Source organism: Pempheris klunzingeri, chromosome 3 (genome assembly GCF_042242105.1).
Source record: "Pempheris klunzingeri isolate RE-2024b chromosome 3, fPemKlu1.hap1, whole genome shotgun sequence".
Taxonomy (NCBI): Eukaryota; Metazoa; Chordata; class Actinopteri; order Acropomatiformes; family Pempheridae; genus Pempheris; species Pempheris klunzingeri.
In genome coordinates, this window is record NC_092014.1 from 4466103 (window position 1) to 4483884 (window position 17782).

A 17782-nucleotide genomic window follows, 5' to 3' on the forward strand; every position below is an offset into this window, starting at 1 on the left:
CAGGTAGGACTCTGAACATCTGACTGTAAACTTCAGGTGCTCATTGAAACTGATGTGAAACATCTGTTTAATGACTAAGATTTAAAGACACCCTAAATGTTTCTAGTCTTTCAATATTTACAACACTTTAGGTGACTTACAATAGGAACATTTTCATAACAGAGAAGGATTTAGAAAGACAGCAGCAGATGCTTTGTAAAGCCATCATAATCACACCTGGAAAAAGGACTTTAAGAGTTTCTCTGGTTGATCTGGCAAATGCATCGGCTGTGTGGGTAAAAACAAAGACGATTTCCTACTTCAGTAAGAAAATATGACTGGGTCTCACATTTGAACAAACAGCTCCTCTGCTTGCACCACGGATGAGTTTTAGACGTGACAGTTAATGCCAAAAACGATAATGTAGTGCCATCTGGTGGTAACAAAGGAGTCTCACAGGTATTGTTATTTGTAGTAGTGATCAGGGTATGAACCGTGGTTTATTTTCCATTCGTTAATTAAATTTGAATCATTTACAAATCACAAATGATTTTGAACTGAAGCTAAACTAAACTACAAATATGTGTGGATGTTTGTGCAGGTCTGTGTGTGTGTTTGTGTGCATATGCATGATTGCAAATCCACAAGCAAACAAAAGAGGAAGTTTTAAATAAAGCTGAATGTTAGTCCTACTGCATCTCCCCTGTTTCAGAACAATTCAAGACCATTTCACAGCCCTTATTTATTATAACATTGTTTATTTAACAGTCTTTTCCACCCTATCCATAACATGTACACTTTACTTCACACTGTAATGTGCACTACTTGCAAAAGTTCTGTTGTTAAGCGGAGGAAAAACAAACAACTCTGTAAAGAGAGATCTGTGCAAAAGTGAAGGAAGGGACTGAGAAAAAAGAGGCAGCAAAGGGAGGGGAGTGAGGGAGGTGTGTAACAATTTCCTGTAGTTGCATGCTGATCAGCGTCTCTGAACCTTCCTCTCTGAGGCTGCTTCTGTCAGAGTGAAGAGCACAGACGAAGCTGAGCGGAACAGGATGCAGGCTATCAAATGTGTGGTCGTGGGAGATGGGTACGGCATTATTTCACTTTACCTACATTGTTATATCTTATAAGCTGTTTTCGAGTATTACATTGAAAGACGTTAACCCAGGTGATTTATGATGGGGACATGTGGCCCAAGGTTCAGGATTTTGGGTTATTTGATGGACATGTCAAAGATTTTCACACAGCATGCCTGAAAGGCCTTGAGTAACAGTTTTATCAACTTCCGCAGTGCTGTGGCTGTGGCTTATGGTGTTTAGCTCAAAAGCTAAAGGCTACTGAACGCTTAAACTTGTTGAAGAACACAGTCTGTCCAGTGTTATGTGCAAATCCTCAGGCGTGTGTTTGACAGTGCTGGATGGTGCAGGCCACAACATGCAGGGAAATGCTGTAATGCTGCAAACTCAGAGCACAGGCTCCGTACTGTAAATTCAAGACATGTCAGAAAGAGTGGCTCCTAAGAAAAGAACAGGAAGACATATAAAAGCTCTATTTAGTTTAAGTTGGACACTATTACATTTTTTAGTATTAGGAAAACCTGGTCAAATTGTTTGGTCTAAAGGCTTATAAGTTCTCTCTCAGAACAAGTTTGGACAATGTGTTGTCAAAAACTTCTACACACTTATCCTTGAAGGTGGGGCAAAAGGGGCCGGCTGTCATGATGGGGGAAATTGTAAAGCGGAGTTGTTGCAGTCGCTGCTGCAGGAAGTCAGTCAACAGAAAATCAAACATTTACTGGTAGCACACTGCTACTGTGGCTCCGTTTCTTTGAGTGTTTTCAGCTTCCTGGTGTGTGTTGAATTTAACACTTTAACACACAATTGTAGAGGAGGAGAAGTGGAAAGACTGAATTCTGTAAATATTTGAAAAGTGAGACATTTCGAGGCAAAGGACAGAGTAGAGTGACTGTGACACTGTCCTGTCCTGATCTTGACATTTTAACCTGAGCTATGATCTTAAACTAACCCTAACCAAGTATTTGTTGTGCCTAAACCTAACCAAACCTTAACCATTACACTGTAAAGTGTCCTCGCCATCTCCACTCATTTTAACAAGGGGGCGGAGGCAGAGGGACGGCAGGTTTGATCACAGCGGTAGATGTATGAAGCGATTTCCTCCCAACAGTGGGAAAATCAAAAAGAAGGAAGCAAGCATTGTGGGTAAAAGCAGAGTGATGGAGCAGGTGATGATACGTCCATGCTGATAATGTTGGTACCTGAATACCAGCAACAGAGCACAGTTTACCTACTACTGTGGAAAATGTGTGGGTTTTTGATTTGGTTCACAAGTTGTACCAACATCGGTGTAATTATGTGATGTGACACACTCCTGTACAGTAGGTGGTGGTGGTTTGCATCTTCAAGTTGTTTGTAATACGTGGGTGTGGGGGGGAGGTGCTGTACCACATTATGGTGTAATCACAGCCTTGGACCTTAGCAGCAGCAGCAGCAGCCTCTTTTAAAAGTCTTCAGGAATGGCAGTGATGCGAAAAACCTTAAGATCAAAAAAGGGTTATATGTGGGGACATGCTGACGACGGTACATCAACAAAAACTATGAGAAAATGTGTCAACAAAGTGCCACAACAAAGGTGTTTGTAGTTTGAGCCACTTGAATGATGAGCTCCACTTCTGTTTAATCACAGCGTCAGTCATGGCTGCTGTCCAGAATGCCAACCATTTTAACACGGAGGCAGCACTGGTGGCAGCAAAGAACACGAACAGTGGGGGAAGTCATTTGAGGAATGTGAAGAGAAGAATTTGCAGACAGCTTGGAGCTCTGCCTGGTTTTACACCTGTGAACACCTGGCCAATCTCTGCAGAGAAAAATTGAAAAATAGCAAAAACTGAAACAGCTGAAGGGTGGTGGTGGTGGTGCGAATCATTTCTGCCACGATCTTTAAATGTTTTGATCAGCTCTGTCGGGATGTGACAGCATGCTAGCATCTTTCGCTGTATGTAGCAGCAGTTTGAGTTTGAACTTTTTACAGGAAACGCAGCAGTTACATTGACTACCTGATATGTGAGCGTGTGCTTGTTTGTCTGTGTGATTAAACTGAAACAGAGAGAGAGAAGAGGAAGTTTGTGTCAGGTTACAGGCAAGTTATCCATCTATCAGTGATTGATTGCTGCCGGTTCATGACCCCATCATAGTGTTGGCCTGTTGGATGGATGGATGGATGGATGGACGGCCTGTTTCAATGATAGTTTAGTTCAATGCAAATTTGAAAAGAAAATACACAGTTCTCCATCTTAGTATGCAATTTAACAGCATTAAATACACACTTTAAAACCTCTTAACAACTTAACTTCTTCTTCTTAACTTCTCAACAAAAGTTATGTTTACATTCAGTGTTTCTTACCGAACTAACGAAATGTGTGTTTTGTTGATTGTTGACAACAAATGTGTTTAGAGCATTTCCTTCCTCATAACTGCAAATTAATTTAAAATCCAGCATTGTTTACATGTTTGTTTACTAGGGTGTGTTCTTCTTCCTCCCTGCCTTTTCTGACACATTGCAGCACATCCTGGCATTTTACCACCACATGTTGATCAATGCGACAGTGATACACCATCGATAGGACTGTGTAACCTCACACTATCCTGCCAAACGCTGTCAAAACTTACAGCATTTGAAATGCTCAAAAGTACCAAAGATAGCAAGCTGAACGTTTTCATTGGATGGAATGATGTATTTCACTCAGTGTAAATATCATAGAGATTCAATAACTTAGAAAAAGCTGATATAGAAAATATATCTGCTGCTCTCAGACAAAGTAGAATAACACTACTGTAACAGCCATGAAGGCCCAGAGTATAAACTGCTCCACAAATGGTGAATTTATTAGCTGGCAGCTAGCTCAGAGAGCTTTACTTTGCTTTTGCTACCCAGATAACTAACGAAGCTAGGTGCTACTACAAGTTGAAGATTGATTGAAGAGGGTGGATGTCATAATATTTTTGGTTGAAAATCGTTTGTTCAAGTCTTTTTAGGCAAAAGTCATATTTTGTTTTACATGAAAACAATATTGGATTTTTAATAAGAATAAAAAGGTCATTTAATTTTTGCATTTTTTGGTGAAATGCTGAAATAGGTTCACAATATGACCTGATGGGGATGTGATCTCAAAGGATTGAAATGTATTTTTCATTTCATCCCGACATTAAAGAGAAAATTGTTAAAACTAAAGGTATGATACATAAAACACAGTAGTAATTCAACAATAATACAACCATGAATAATTAAAGTCGGCCAAATTGCCCCTTAGAGAGACATTAAAGCTTTCCTTTACTCTACTCTGTGTCCTCTTATATCTTCAGCCTTGGAAACAAACTACCGAGTAGCTTATCAACACTTTTAGTTCAATGTAGTTAAAGTCATGTAAGTGTTTACAGTGGCTTGTCTTTTTTGGACTGAACCAAGTAGAGGGAGACAGGGGTGTCCAAACCAAAGATGGAGGAAATAGATAGAGGCTGTGTCGCTGTGATGGTTTACGAGATTCCAGCCAAAAGGCCAACATGAACAAACACAGAGATGAGGATAAAGAGATAAAGATTTGACAGTGGAGGAAATAAAAGTGAGGGAGAGAAAAAGAGAATGAGGCTGAGGAGCAGAGAGACAGGAACAGAGACGGAGTGAGAACGACTCTCCTTTAAACAGTTTGCCAAGCTGGAGCCAGATAATGTAGGCTGGTGCCAGCAGGGGACAGAAGAGATGATGGAAAACCAGATTAAGAACAAAGAGACAGAACAACTTCAGAGGCTGAAAGCCTTTTTTTTTTTTTTTTTTTCTCCTTTTTGACTTTGTAGCTCAGTTTGGCTGGTTCCTGTTTTCAGCACTTAAAATGAGGCTTCTGAAACAGATCAGTTCCTATTTGACTCAGACACAACCACAGAACACACACATGTCTGCACTTCTCTTCTGAGAGCCTTTATCACAGTTACACTCCTAACCCCAGCCGTTACATTTCAGCTAAAACTTATTCTAACCGTAATCTGAATCCCTCAAACAGCCCCTTGGACCGAAGTGACGGCATCACCGCATGCTATCAAACCCCACACTGGTCCTCACAGAGACGGAAGCACTCCGTGAAGCACACAGCTGCTCACACCGCTGTTGAGTCATCTAGTTCCTGCTCGCCATCTTAAAAATGCCGACTTATATGATGAGAGTGTTTTGTTAGGCCCTTAATCAGCTTGTGGTGATTTTAGCATCATAAAATCTTTGTCACATTTCAGTTTGAAAGCTTCTGTTTAAAGTGTCCGTGCACCCAAATACCAGAAAGATGTATTTTCGCTGCTGTTAGGTTTATTAGTCCAAATCAAAATGTTATTTTTTGTGCTCAAACTCTCCATCCCCCACATTACAGCCACTCTGAAGTTCAGCTGTGAGAAATAGATCAACACTTTCATGAAATCAACATTAATGACGCCCACATGACTGTAATTTCTACAGGTGCTGTATAGAAAGCAAAGCACTCGATTGTGTTATTTCTTTTTTTTAATAAATAACGTGGACCCTTCTATTTTCAGATCATTGCGGTAATGTTTGAGGACAATGTGTAGCTCATAACTTTTACACAGATAGATAAAAAATAGATCAGTAGATGTATACTGTAGAGCAATCTGGAGTGACCTTGGACACCAAATCAGCCACATAACATTCCTCTTTTGTTGTTTAGTTTAAAATAATTATATTCGACAAACTGTGTTTGATTGGGAGCTGTTTTCTAAGTAAGTTTCAATGTTGCACCGCAAAGAAAATCTAATGCCTTGTCACGGCAGCAGAAGTTTTCAGCATCAGATATCTTATTTGCAATAATTGTGGACGTCAAATTTAAGCTCTCAATGAGTAAATCGCCCCCCTCTTTTCACCACTACTGTAGTTCCAAACGATGCGTGCTTGAGCTGCACTAATCCACTCAGGCTGTTACTCCTACATCCCCTTTACAGCTGAAGCCTTTTCTGATCTGATGAGATATAACCTGATCTTTCTAAAAAGAGCTTAAGCGGTGGAAAACCCCTCTGCCTCGTGGCTCGACGTGCACCGATGATGCCTGAATCATGCATCGGTTCATTCCACCTTTCTCCGGCTAGTAGACATGTGTGCTGTAGACTTGAAGGTGCCCGAAAGCTTAGTTTCAAGTCTTCGGTGTTTGTTACAAAATATCTCTACTCAAGGTCAACGTACTAGTCTTTTTCAGAGCTTTTCAATTCCATCTCACTGTCCTCTTCATTGGATGGAGTTTCATCATGCAAACTACCGAAGACAATCAAGACAGACAAGAAGAAAAAAGCATTCTTCTACTGGGCCACAGGTTATAGTTCAGCTTCATATATGACCACTAGTTATCATGTGACCAGAGCTCTATACTTCAGAAACCATCCGCTGATGAGATAACAACTCTAGAGAAATATTAAATAGACCTTGACCTAAGATGTTTTTCTTCAAACCACTGTTCCCAAGGTCAAAAACTTTCATGTTGCAAGTGCAGGACGGCTTTGATCTGGTTTCATCAGATCTGACTGACAGCCGGGTCTCCTGGCAACAAGCAGCCCATGAAGTGTCATCGTGATTGAGAGCACAAGTTTTCAGCACCGTTAAAGGCCAGTGGTAGTGATCTAGTAATCGTGATTGTGGATGATGAGCGGATGATTTCATGCTTTCATGCTTACAACGATTATGTGAACAAAAGAGTGAGTTTCACCTGTAATTGTAAGACCATACGGGTACAAAGAAACCGTTAATACATTACTACTACATACAGAAGACTATCTTCCTCCTAGACGACCCCCCAGGTCGAACATTTGAGCCCCGAGCTGCAGATTGCCTGTTTTCTTGAGAGGCTCTTTCCCTGCTTTGTAACTTTGTAAAGCAACGCGGCTGAAACAACTTCTCACCGCTCAGATTAACCAGGATGCTACCTGCTCTGTGTATCAGCGCCTTCGTGTTGACAGGGCACGAGTTCTGGTGTTTTTGTTGAAATGCTGACAGCAAAGCTGTGGAGCAAAATAAGAACGAGGGCTAGTCGATGCTTGTTTGATCCACTCCAGCATGCAGCCTGGCGGTTTCATCACCCAGGATGTGGAGAAAAGCTGCTCTCTGCGCCCCTGTACCGAACATGTTGGGTCTAATGAGGTCGTCTCAATAGCAAAATGTCATATTAAAACTAATGCTGTATGAAATAAACGTGTTTTTGTATTCGCCAACTCCCTCATCTGTCCTCATCTTCCTCCTCTGCTTTTCTACAGCTACTGTGTCCTAATTGCTAATGCATGTCCCGCATCATTTGCTGTATGCTGTATACTCACTTCTGTATGACGAAGTACGCTGATTTCTTCTATACCAACTTCAAATAAGTCTTCCCTACATCTATAAATGTATTGTGAGTGCTATATAATGTTGTGAGTGTGTATTATGGAATCGGAACGATTCATCTCCTGCCTACGTTCAGTCCATCTCTCACTATCTCCTGCTTTTATAGCCTGAAACATTGTTTTTTTTTTTGTCTTTTCATAATGGCTCACTGTATGTGTTTTTACTTGTTTGATTTAGCGCTGTGGGAAAGACATGTCTTCTCATCAGCTATACCACCAATGCCTTCCCCGGGGAGTACATTCCTACTGTGTGAGTATGACCTGCTCAGAAACATGCTCTCTCTCTCTCTCTCTCTCTGTGTCTCTCTCTCTCTCTCTCTCTCTCTCTGTCTCTGACTACAAGAAAACCTGCACTATGCACATGTATATGAACAATAACGAATTGTAACATGCAAATATGGCTTACAGAGAGACACAGAGAAAAAAAGATGCATAAGATAAGTGAGACTTAGCAGTACATATATCTGATGGTGATAACATTGACAGGTTTGGGCTGGCAGCAGGAAAAAACACGTCTGCCTGAAAGCTTTCTTGGGGAAAAAAAAATAGAGAAGAAAATGATAAAAATGTTTCTCTGCTTGTGAATAATGTTGCAGCCTCTGTGAGCAAGCCACTAAGCTCAAGTTTAATCTGCTAGCCAACATATTAGTAATAGAGATAACGAACTTTAGCAATAAAGTACCTTTCAAAACAAAGTTACAAGGTCTTTTACGCAGGAAACATTAAAACATTTCAACGATCAGGCAATAAAAGGCCAAACTTTAACAGCCATGATACAATAATATAGCGTAAAAGTGAATTAAACAGTCAAGATATCTTAGGAACAGGAAAATAGAACTTGTTGACATTAATAAAAGGCGTTTTGAGAATTCAGACATCCTCGTTAACACAGTTAACCAGGATTTGCCCATGAACTGCTTTAAAAGTAGAATTTTAAAAATCTGAAAACTCAACTCTAAACCTGACTGCAAGCATGGTGACGAAATATTGCCTCTTTGAATCTGTTAAAAGCCTTTAGCAGGTCTTTCTTTCCTTTTTTGAATAACTGATGGCGTGAGGTGACTGTGACTGTTAGCAAATACGTGACAGGGAAGCAGGATGTTGCTACAACAGAGCAGAGAGTGTGTCCATCGAAATTGCGCGAGGGGAAGCTGAAATGATCAATAAGATGACACAGGATATATAAGCTGTACCGCTGACTTTTTTTAATGTGTGGCAGCAAGTGTACACACAGGTCCAAAGGCTGAGTGAGGGCCAGTAACACACTGTAGTGCTCCAAGGTGACCACACGGGGGCAGTGTTGTTTTTATATTCTGTTCCAGTGGTTAAGTTTGATATTATCTAAATGATTTAATATCTTTTAATTATTGTAATAATGATATTTCTTATTTTTAACTAGTAACTGTAGTTTTCACACAAATGTAGTGACGTAAAAAGTGCAATAATTTCCCTCTCTGGAGTGGAACAGCACAAAAATAATTACACAGATTAATAAAGTACCAAACTGCAGATGTACTGGTTACTTCCTTAAACACACAGATGTTTTAAATAAAACGATCTGAGAGAATATGCTTTTGTTTATGGCAAACAAACACAGCAAGAGATACAATTCATGTTATCATTACAGTCTAAGAATTTGTCTGGAGCTAATTAACCGCTCAAGAAATAGTACATTTTGGCTTAATTAGTTTGGCTACTTACTGAACTAAGCAACATGTTTTTCTCTGATTTCAAAGCACTTATGATATTCTTATTATTACTACAACTTCTTTACTGGTCATCACAAACTTCCCTCAGTATACCGTAATTAACTTCCCTCCATCTTTCCTTCCATTATTAATGTCTTACAAATGAAACGACTGATTGCTTCCCACAGATTTGACAACTACTCAGCTAATGTGATGGTGGACAGCAAGCCAGTCAACCTGGGCCTCTGGGATACAGCTGGACAGGAGGACTACGACAGGCTCCGCCCACTGTCCTACCCACAGACGGTATACCTTCACACACACACACACACACACACACACACACACACACACACACACACACACAGACAGTTAATTCCAAATCCACTTTATCTCCCACTATGAAACCCTGTAGGGTTGAGATTGCAACTGTCAGATCCACGTACAACTCTGCAGCCTGACTGAGCCGCATCTCGTTAGACTAAAAGGCAGAAGAGAAAGGCAATCTTACTGTGTGAAATCCACCTCACTAAAATCTGAGAAACAAATGTTGTCTAATATGTAGTCAGTTTAGAAGATGGTAGTATATACCAGTACATACCAATTACCATATGAAAACGACCTCCAGACATATTTCAGACTATCAACACAATACAAAACAAACATGTATAGATACACTATACATGGATACAGATATACAGGACTGCTACACAAACCCATCCTATACATTTGGCTACATATTTTCTTTCACATCACACCTCATGTCCCCTTTTGTAATCTACCCAGGTAAGAATCTTTTTTTGCATTCCTGATCCATCCCTGGCAAAATCCTGCCAATATGTCCGTACATTCAGCATTCCTTGTGTCTAAGAGGGACACCTAATCATGTGGAGGGTGGTCATTAGCGTCCACCTGGATGAGGAGATGAATTCCTCTCTGTGGGATTGAGGATCCTCTATGGACTCTTGTGTGTGGCTGGCTTTACTGAGAAAAACTCATTCCAAAGATGCGCCCTTTCACAATATACACAGGTCATGGAATTGAAAGGCATAAACAGCCGTAGTTGTAGTTTTTTAAAATGTAGATGTAGCAGAATATAACAAAATACAACCAAATTTTCAATACTTTTGTGTTTGATGTTGATGTAAGTAATATTCTTAACCTTAACCATAACAATCTGACAAAAATAGTATGACATGGTCCTCTTACTTGATATTTCTGGAGCTTTTATCCACATCCTGTGGTCTTCATCAGCAGACTGCGTTTGCTTACTTTGGTTTAACTGTTATTCTGCGACCAAAGCGATAGGTTGTCATGTGAGGACAGAGACAACCACATGCAATGTGCCTGAAAGCTCTGAAAAACCCAAGTAAGTGGATGCTATAAGACTGTTTTCTCAAATCACCCATCAACAACAACATATCACTTACAGCAGCTCAAGCCTCTCCACAGTGGCGTATGTAACAAAACCCTTATCAGGAAAATAAGTCCAGCAGCTATCAAATCAACATCTAATCCACCTCCTCTCATCTCATTGTATCTCCATTAGGATGTTTTCCTGATCTGTTTCTCCCTGGTGAGCCCGGCGTCCTACGAGAACGTCAGAGCAAAGGTGAGTCCTGCATCTGTGGTCCATTATTATTTGGAACTTTTCATATCGTCACCTAAATATGCAAACACGCATGTTATAGTTAGTTAGTTTGGACGACCTGATCTAAATGTCACACAAAACATCAAATGGTCACTATTTGAATTTCCCCCGTGCCACTGTCTGCAGAACCACAGGCAGTCATTCCACTCATTTCAGAGTTCACTTAGGAAATCAATTTGCAGACTCCTGTGATGAATCATTCGAAGCAGTTAACACTAAGTTGTCTCGCTTCCTTGTTCTAAATTTTCACTGAATGAAATGAAAGTGCATCTGAAAGCTGGATTTTTAAATATCTGGCTATTAAAGATGCATGTACACCCAGTGACCAAAGCTTGCTTGTAATGGAGTATTTTGACACTGCCGTCATCGTACGACGTACCTTTCTTTTAAAAACAGACGCACATTGCAGACACTGGTTTAATGACAGTGATGAGGATCCATGAACCAGTTGGTCCTTACACAATAAAAAGAACACCATAATGTAAAGCATTGTGCAATAAAAAACCTTCCTTTACAGCTCTCTCATCTCTAGTGCTCTTTCCATTGTAGTACTTTCATATAATTCTCCATTTCATGCGCCATACAGGTGCAAGGTCGAGTACCGCAACAAAAGCAGCGCCTATGACCTTTCTCAAAACCACTTACTGCTCTTCATCCTTTAAATATCCTATAAGAACGTCAAAACTATACAGCAAAGTAACATCATTTTCAGTTTAGTATGATAATAATGTTCATTTTCATATTGATTCACCTCTTCGTTTTGAATCTCATGAGCCATAGATAGAGCCATAGTCGCCATAGTAACAGGGGACTGGAGTGGAGCCACAGAAGTGGTTCCTGCTAGATTAGTTGGTATGAGGGGTAATTAGAAAGGAAGGCCGGTGAATCGTATGAGGTGAAATTCAGTTGCAGGAAGAAGGCTTAAGTTGTAATTCTAAATCCAGAAAGCAAAGCTGTACTTGACCTTAAGCACAAATAATTACCACATTCCCTGTATGTGTTAAATAATGAAACTTAAATGTAATTTGCACATGCATGATCGTGACAGGTGCAAGGGGGCTGAGTGTTTGCACTTGAGACTGTTTGCACTAAGCCTACAGTCATTATTTGGTCATTAATGAGCACTACTGTAGCTCTCTCTTTACATTCCTCCCTGCATCAGTCTCAGAAAGCTCTTTTGTCTGTGCCTCGACGTTCACAACTAGCTAATCAAACCTGAGCAGCTAAATGTTGAGCAAATCAAAGGTTAATGACACGGTGGATTAGAGTTTGACCAGTGTCCATCCATCACCAATCAGATTTACTCACTCTGTGCTGCATTACCAGACTCTTGATAAACTGGAGAGGAGGGTCAGGAGGATCTTTCATCTCATAAATGTGACGTTGTTGCACTAAAAAAAAGAATAAAGCAGATGCTGAATTACACAAACACTCCAGTTTGGCTTTTAATCAGTGGCTACTACATATGAGTTTACTGTAATGTGTCTGTATAGGCTACTTCAGAGGTGTATGCTGGTGGTTTAAGTTAAGTTTAAGTTCTTTGACATAAGTCCAAGTCAACCGAAACAAGTCAACTAAGTCCAAGTCAAATCTTATATAATTCAAGACAAGTTGCATTCAATTTTTAAGTTAATTGACGGGCCCAGGCCTAAAAATCAGTGAGGATGAATCCAAGATAAGTCTAATAATTGTTAATAATATGATACAGCCAAGCCTGTATAAATGCATGTGTATTATTCCGGGACATGAGCGGGTCAAAACTTGAAACTTGAGAGCCAAACTATTCGTTTTGCTTTCAAATCTCAAGTTAGTAAGTGAAGTTAAAAAACGTCCACCAGAGGATCTCCCAGTTGGCTGTGACCAAGAGAACATGGGTTGGTTCCATTCAAATTTATTGTAGTGAGACTTCAGCTGGTGAGCGACAAGGAGACTCAAGGGAATTCATGAATTTGTGTTATACAGTTTAAAAATTTAAGCTATACACAGTAAGACGTTTAAAAGAATTGGCTCAAAGGAGCAGCGGTACGATTCATCAGATAATACCCATAATCCCCACATGTCAACCGGCCGGCCTGCGAGCAGACTACTCCACTGAGCAGGTTGGATTTGTCAAAAGCTTCAACTATCACCAGCCTGTGGGCTCCAGCAGAATCTACTTAATTCTTTTAGCAGATAGCATCTCTCATTTCCTCACTGGGGAAATAGATGGAGAGAGGATAGTGGAAGTGGCAAAGAGCAGAATGAGAGAGTAAGTGGAAGAAGTTAAAGAGAGACAGGGAGACATGGGGTGAGGAGCAAAGATCAGGGAGAGTGTGAATGGACAGAGGGGAGAATAGAGGGAGTGTGAGTTAAAGCAATCATTTTGAGAGAAACGATGACAGGTCGGGTCTGAAAATGAAAACCTCACTCACGCTATGAAATGATTTGCAAGTTGGTGTTGAAGCTTTGATTTGCTGGAGCAAAAAAAGATATGGAACCTACACCTAATCACAGCCATATATTCTTCTCATTTCCCATAAACTACCTACAGCATGTTATTTGCATTTCAAGCCTCATTTCGTGGCACTTTGGGGAACCAGGCTCATTCCTTCATCCATCCACCATTCCTCTCTCATCTCCCTTCAACCCCCCTGGTTTTCTTCATCTTCGACACGAAAAATTAACTCTCTGTCTTTCTTTTCTTCCCCTTTCTCCCTTCTCCGTTGGTTTGCCTTAAACCTTGTCCTCTGCCAGTGGTACCCGGAGGTTCGTCACCACTGCCCCTCCACGCCCATCATCCTGGTGGGCACCAAGCTGGATCTGAGGGATGAGAAGGACACCATTGAGAAGCTGAAGGAAAAGAAGCTGGCGCCCATCACCTACCCGCAGGGCCTGGCTCTGGCTAAGGAGATAGGTGAGGAATGCTCTCAGATCACTGCACTTATGGTTCTTCTCCACAATGAATTGCATTTTGGGGGGCCTGAACATGCATGAAAACTCATGAAAGTTTGCAGAAAAATCACTCGTGGTGAAAAATTACGTATTTCATAGGTTTCGTAAATGGGTGTGGCAAAATGGCTCTATAGCGCCACCAAAACTCAGCCCCGGAACTGCGTTTTATGTACATGTACGAAATTCGGAGGGTTGATATGTCTCTTCAAGGCGAACAAAAAAGTCGCTTGGAGCGATGACCTCAACCCAACAGGAAGTCGGCCATATTGGATATTTCACACTTTTTTGGCGATTTACAGGGGACGTAAATGAACAAACTAGTTGAGTTCACGGACAAAGAAAGCATGAATCGTTGGAAAGATCACGGCCACCATCATCCTCTCTAACAGATGACTATGTAATGTCATAAAACAGCGTCATGACATCAGCTCTGAAAGACAAACCTTTAACCTTTTTGACCAACGTGCACTAATGGATTAGTAAGTGTGGTTTAGGCTAATTTAGCGCTGGCATGTAGTTTTTTTTTTTGTTGCACTAATCAATAATTGTACATTACCAATAGTTTAAATGACCACAAGTTATATGAAGGGGTTTGTTCTTTGTGACAAACCCACAGACAATTAAAACCTCACTAATCTGCAGTTTCCCTTATCTCACTCAGTATGTACCATTTTTCAGCTTTATTGACTTTCATTAATCTCGCTTCAGCAGGCAGCTGTTTTTCGAATTAAGTCTTTAAAAATGCTCTGATGAACTCAGGTATGCCCTCGACCAAATGGCAAATAAAATAGCTTGCGAACAAAGCATTAAGCAGCTCAACGGCCAGATATGTTTTCTCAGTGGCTGGTACAGAACAAACAGTGTTACAAGCAGAATAAATGTTGGACTTACATTATAGTCAGGTGGACAGAAACAGGACTTCAAATGAATGCTAATGTTGCAGCTTTAGCATAGTTGCCAAAGAGTTGCAATCCACGACGATTATATCATGACAATATAACAGGGTGATTCTCTTTGCAGCCACACATATGTCTCAAATCTAGCATGGAGATTTCATGAAATCAGAATCCATCAAATTAAGATCTTATTCCCCAAACTTCATGCTTGCCTCCAGTGTTGGAGCGGCTGATAATGGCGCAGTCGGACATGTCATGGTTTCGCTGATTTTCTGGTGGAATTATTGAATTACAGGGGCAGCAGTGTTAAAGATGGGCCTAGAGCCAGTTACACCCCGGCTGGCACATTATGATGTTTCAGTGGCAACTACTGTATTTCAACATGCAGGCTGTATTGCGTTTCCTGTAAATTGTCTTTGCAAATGTGCAAAGTTGGAATATAATGTTTTTTTTTTACCTCTTCTCATGAAATGATTGCGACAATATGATTTATGTTAAGTGTTTATCTTCTCAAACATATCACAGTGAAACTTAAACCACAATTAACCTTTGCAAACTGTGTATTCAGGCTTTAACAAAATTGGGGGTATTGAACAATTATTCCAACTTTATGGGCAACAGTGTATATATAATGCTTATGGACAGCTATGTCAGCCTTGGTGTGTGTGGCTCTGTATTTAGTTTTATTGAGTTTTATTGTGTGCGGTTCTGGGTGTCATTGTTTGTACGTATAGATGCAGTGAAGTACCTGGAGTGCTCGGCTTTGACCCAGCGTGGTCTGAAAACTGTGTTTGATGAGGCCATCCGCGCTGTGCTCTGCCCCCAACCCACCAAGGTCAAGAAGAAGGGCTGCTCACTGCTGTAAATGGTGAGACTGAGGTGAACACATAGGGAGAGGAGGAGTGGACTTTTGAGGAATCCTGATGACATACTGTTTAGCAAGAGTTGGCTCATCACTAAAAGGTGATTTCTCTTTACCAAACACACAGTTTTACAACTGCTGAAAGCTAAATAGAACCAGAAAGGGCAGACAGAGACAGCAAAAAGAAAGACTGTAAGATTTAGGAATAGATGGAGTGCGCTCTGATAAAACAAAGACAATAAAGGCAGATTATTCTAAAAAGCTTTCACAAATGTCTCAGTTGATACGTGAAATAAATGTTCCTATCACAGCACTTGGGTAATTACTTCCAAGCCTTCAGGTTTCCAATTTGCCAGGAAGAGGACAGACCCATAAAGCAGTCAGCTAGAAAATACAGCAATAATTTCACAGAGTTTTTTTCTCTCTGCAGGAGATACATCAGCAGCTGAAAAAGTCTAAAGAAAAGGGAGCTAATTTTGAACTCTTGCCTATTGCAAAATTACCATAATAATTGCAGAACTGATCGCGTCCTGCTGGCATTTCAATATGCCATAATATGGAGAGAAGTTAAAGAGAGACAAATTGTTTTTACACAATTGCTTGTGGAATAATGAGTCACTTCATTGCTGAGAGAGCTTCCTTTTTGTTCTTAGTGTTGAAGCAGAAATGAACCTCCTTGGACATCCTATATGTGCTGTGCGAATGCCGATGTGACTGATTAATGTGGCCATCTTTGCTTTAGACTCTTGCAGGACCAGAAAGAAGAGAGAAAGACTGCTGATCCCGGGTTAAAAGAAGACAAATTGAAAGTTCTGTTGAATGTTTCGAATAGAAAACTATAACTGGATTTCCACTAATTTAAAAAAGTAATGCTTTTGCATTTCTAATAAAACGGTAGCAAACCTTTCTGTACAGCATACTCTGAGACTGATTTTTAAAGTGCATTATAGACGCTGCACCAGGAGGGATTTTCTTTGTAAAATACATCAATTTATCAGAACATACTGTATCTGTCCCGGTTCACACACTATAGATTCACTTTAAATGTAAGAACAGGAGCGGCATGCTTGTTTTATCCAATAAACCAAAAGTTCTACGCAACAGCCTGCATCTCTCTGCTCTTTTGGGGCCAACAATATATAGAGGTGTCTTGTGTAGCTTCAAATAATGATATTTACTTCTAAATGTAAGCATAGTGTTGCAATTAGATTAGTTCAAAATGTGTTCTGACTGTTGTTTTGTGAGCGAAGAACAATGTTAAATCATAGCGATCAGGAATGTGTTTTTTTGTATCGGCACGGAGCTGAACAATGTTGTATTTGAATAAAAAGTTAGCAATAAATGTATTATTTGTTGTGGTATTAAAATAAAAAACTCATTTGATCAAGTGAAGTCTCTCCAGAAAATATGTTTATTTGTGTATTCTGTACATTTCTTCAGAGTTGACTTGGGTAAAACACCTGGCTTTCTAGTTGCTACACAGTCCCAACAGCTTCCTGCACGCAGCTTCACACATGCAGAAATCATCTACATGAACCCAGCAGTGAAATTGATGAGCACAGTGTGGAAGGTAACACTGATGTATCTGACTGCACTTCTGCCATCTGCTGCATCATCATCTGTCTCACTTTGCTTCCCTGAAGGGGAAGACATCAGGACAGTAATATCAATCTGACTTGTTTGCTTGTGCATGTGATCAGCGGCTACCTGATTAATGGCATACATGGGGGAGAGGTTACAGTTATCTTCTCTCCAGGTGGGAGACATTGCTCATTATTTGGTTAATTGTGTGTGTCAGCGTGCGCTGGTAAGGGGACAAATAAACCTGTACTGTATAGCTCAAAGGGAATCGCATTGTAACAGATCAAGGACAAAAAAGCACAATTAAATGTAAAACTGTCCCATCCTGTTGATTATTTCTGATGATGTGAGTATACATTAGCAAACGGGTGCATGTTTCCTTATGAATCCTGAGGCATCAGAGTCATTTCTACAGGGGGCCACATGAAAAATCTGAACTGTGTTGGAGGGCCGAACCAACGATAACTTGAACTTAATTCTGCTCAATATTAATTTTCTCCCATTGTAAAAGGCAGTAAATTATATATTTTGATTAGCTGCTACTGGTAATCAGAAGTATAAGAACATTCTGTAAATATTTATGTAAATTCATGAATTGTGGAGTAGGTCGAAGAGGAAAACAATCCTATAAAAGTAATAGACACTTTAAAACAAAAACAATCATTACATCACTGTTTCATTCTATTTGTAACTTGTTCATCTTCACAAATACTGAAAAGGTGTTTTGCAGTTCAACTTCATATAAATAGCAATAAGCG

At 40.2% G+C, this 17782-nt stretch overlaps 1 protein-coding gene across 5 annotated transcripts; it reads left to right on the plus strand.

The window, feature by feature from the left end:
* The first annotated feature begins 983 nt into the window (after positions 1–983).
* On the plus strand, positions 984–16831 carry rac2 (Rac family small GTPase 2). Of its 5 annotated transcripts, none has more exons than XM_070854917.1 (7): positions 984–1066; positions 7594–7665; positions 9292–9409; positions 10653–10715; positions 13488–13647; positions 15316–15460; positions 16097–16831. In XM_070854917.1, the coding sequence occupies exons 1-6, from the start codon at positions 1032–1034 to the stop codon at positions 15444–15446; spliced, it is 579 nt and encodes a 192-aa protein (XP_070711018.1). In that variant the 5' UTR covers positions 984–1031; the 3' UTR covers positions 15447–15460; positions 16097–16831. The 5 variants fall into 5 exon arrangements, with proteins under 5 accessions (XP_070711018.1, XP_070711025.1, XP_070710998.1 ...); XM_070854924.1 differs by having other exon boundaries at positions 16186–16831; XM_070854897.1 differs by having other exon boundaries at positions 15316–15449.
* Positions 16832–17782: the final 951 nt, after the last annotated feature.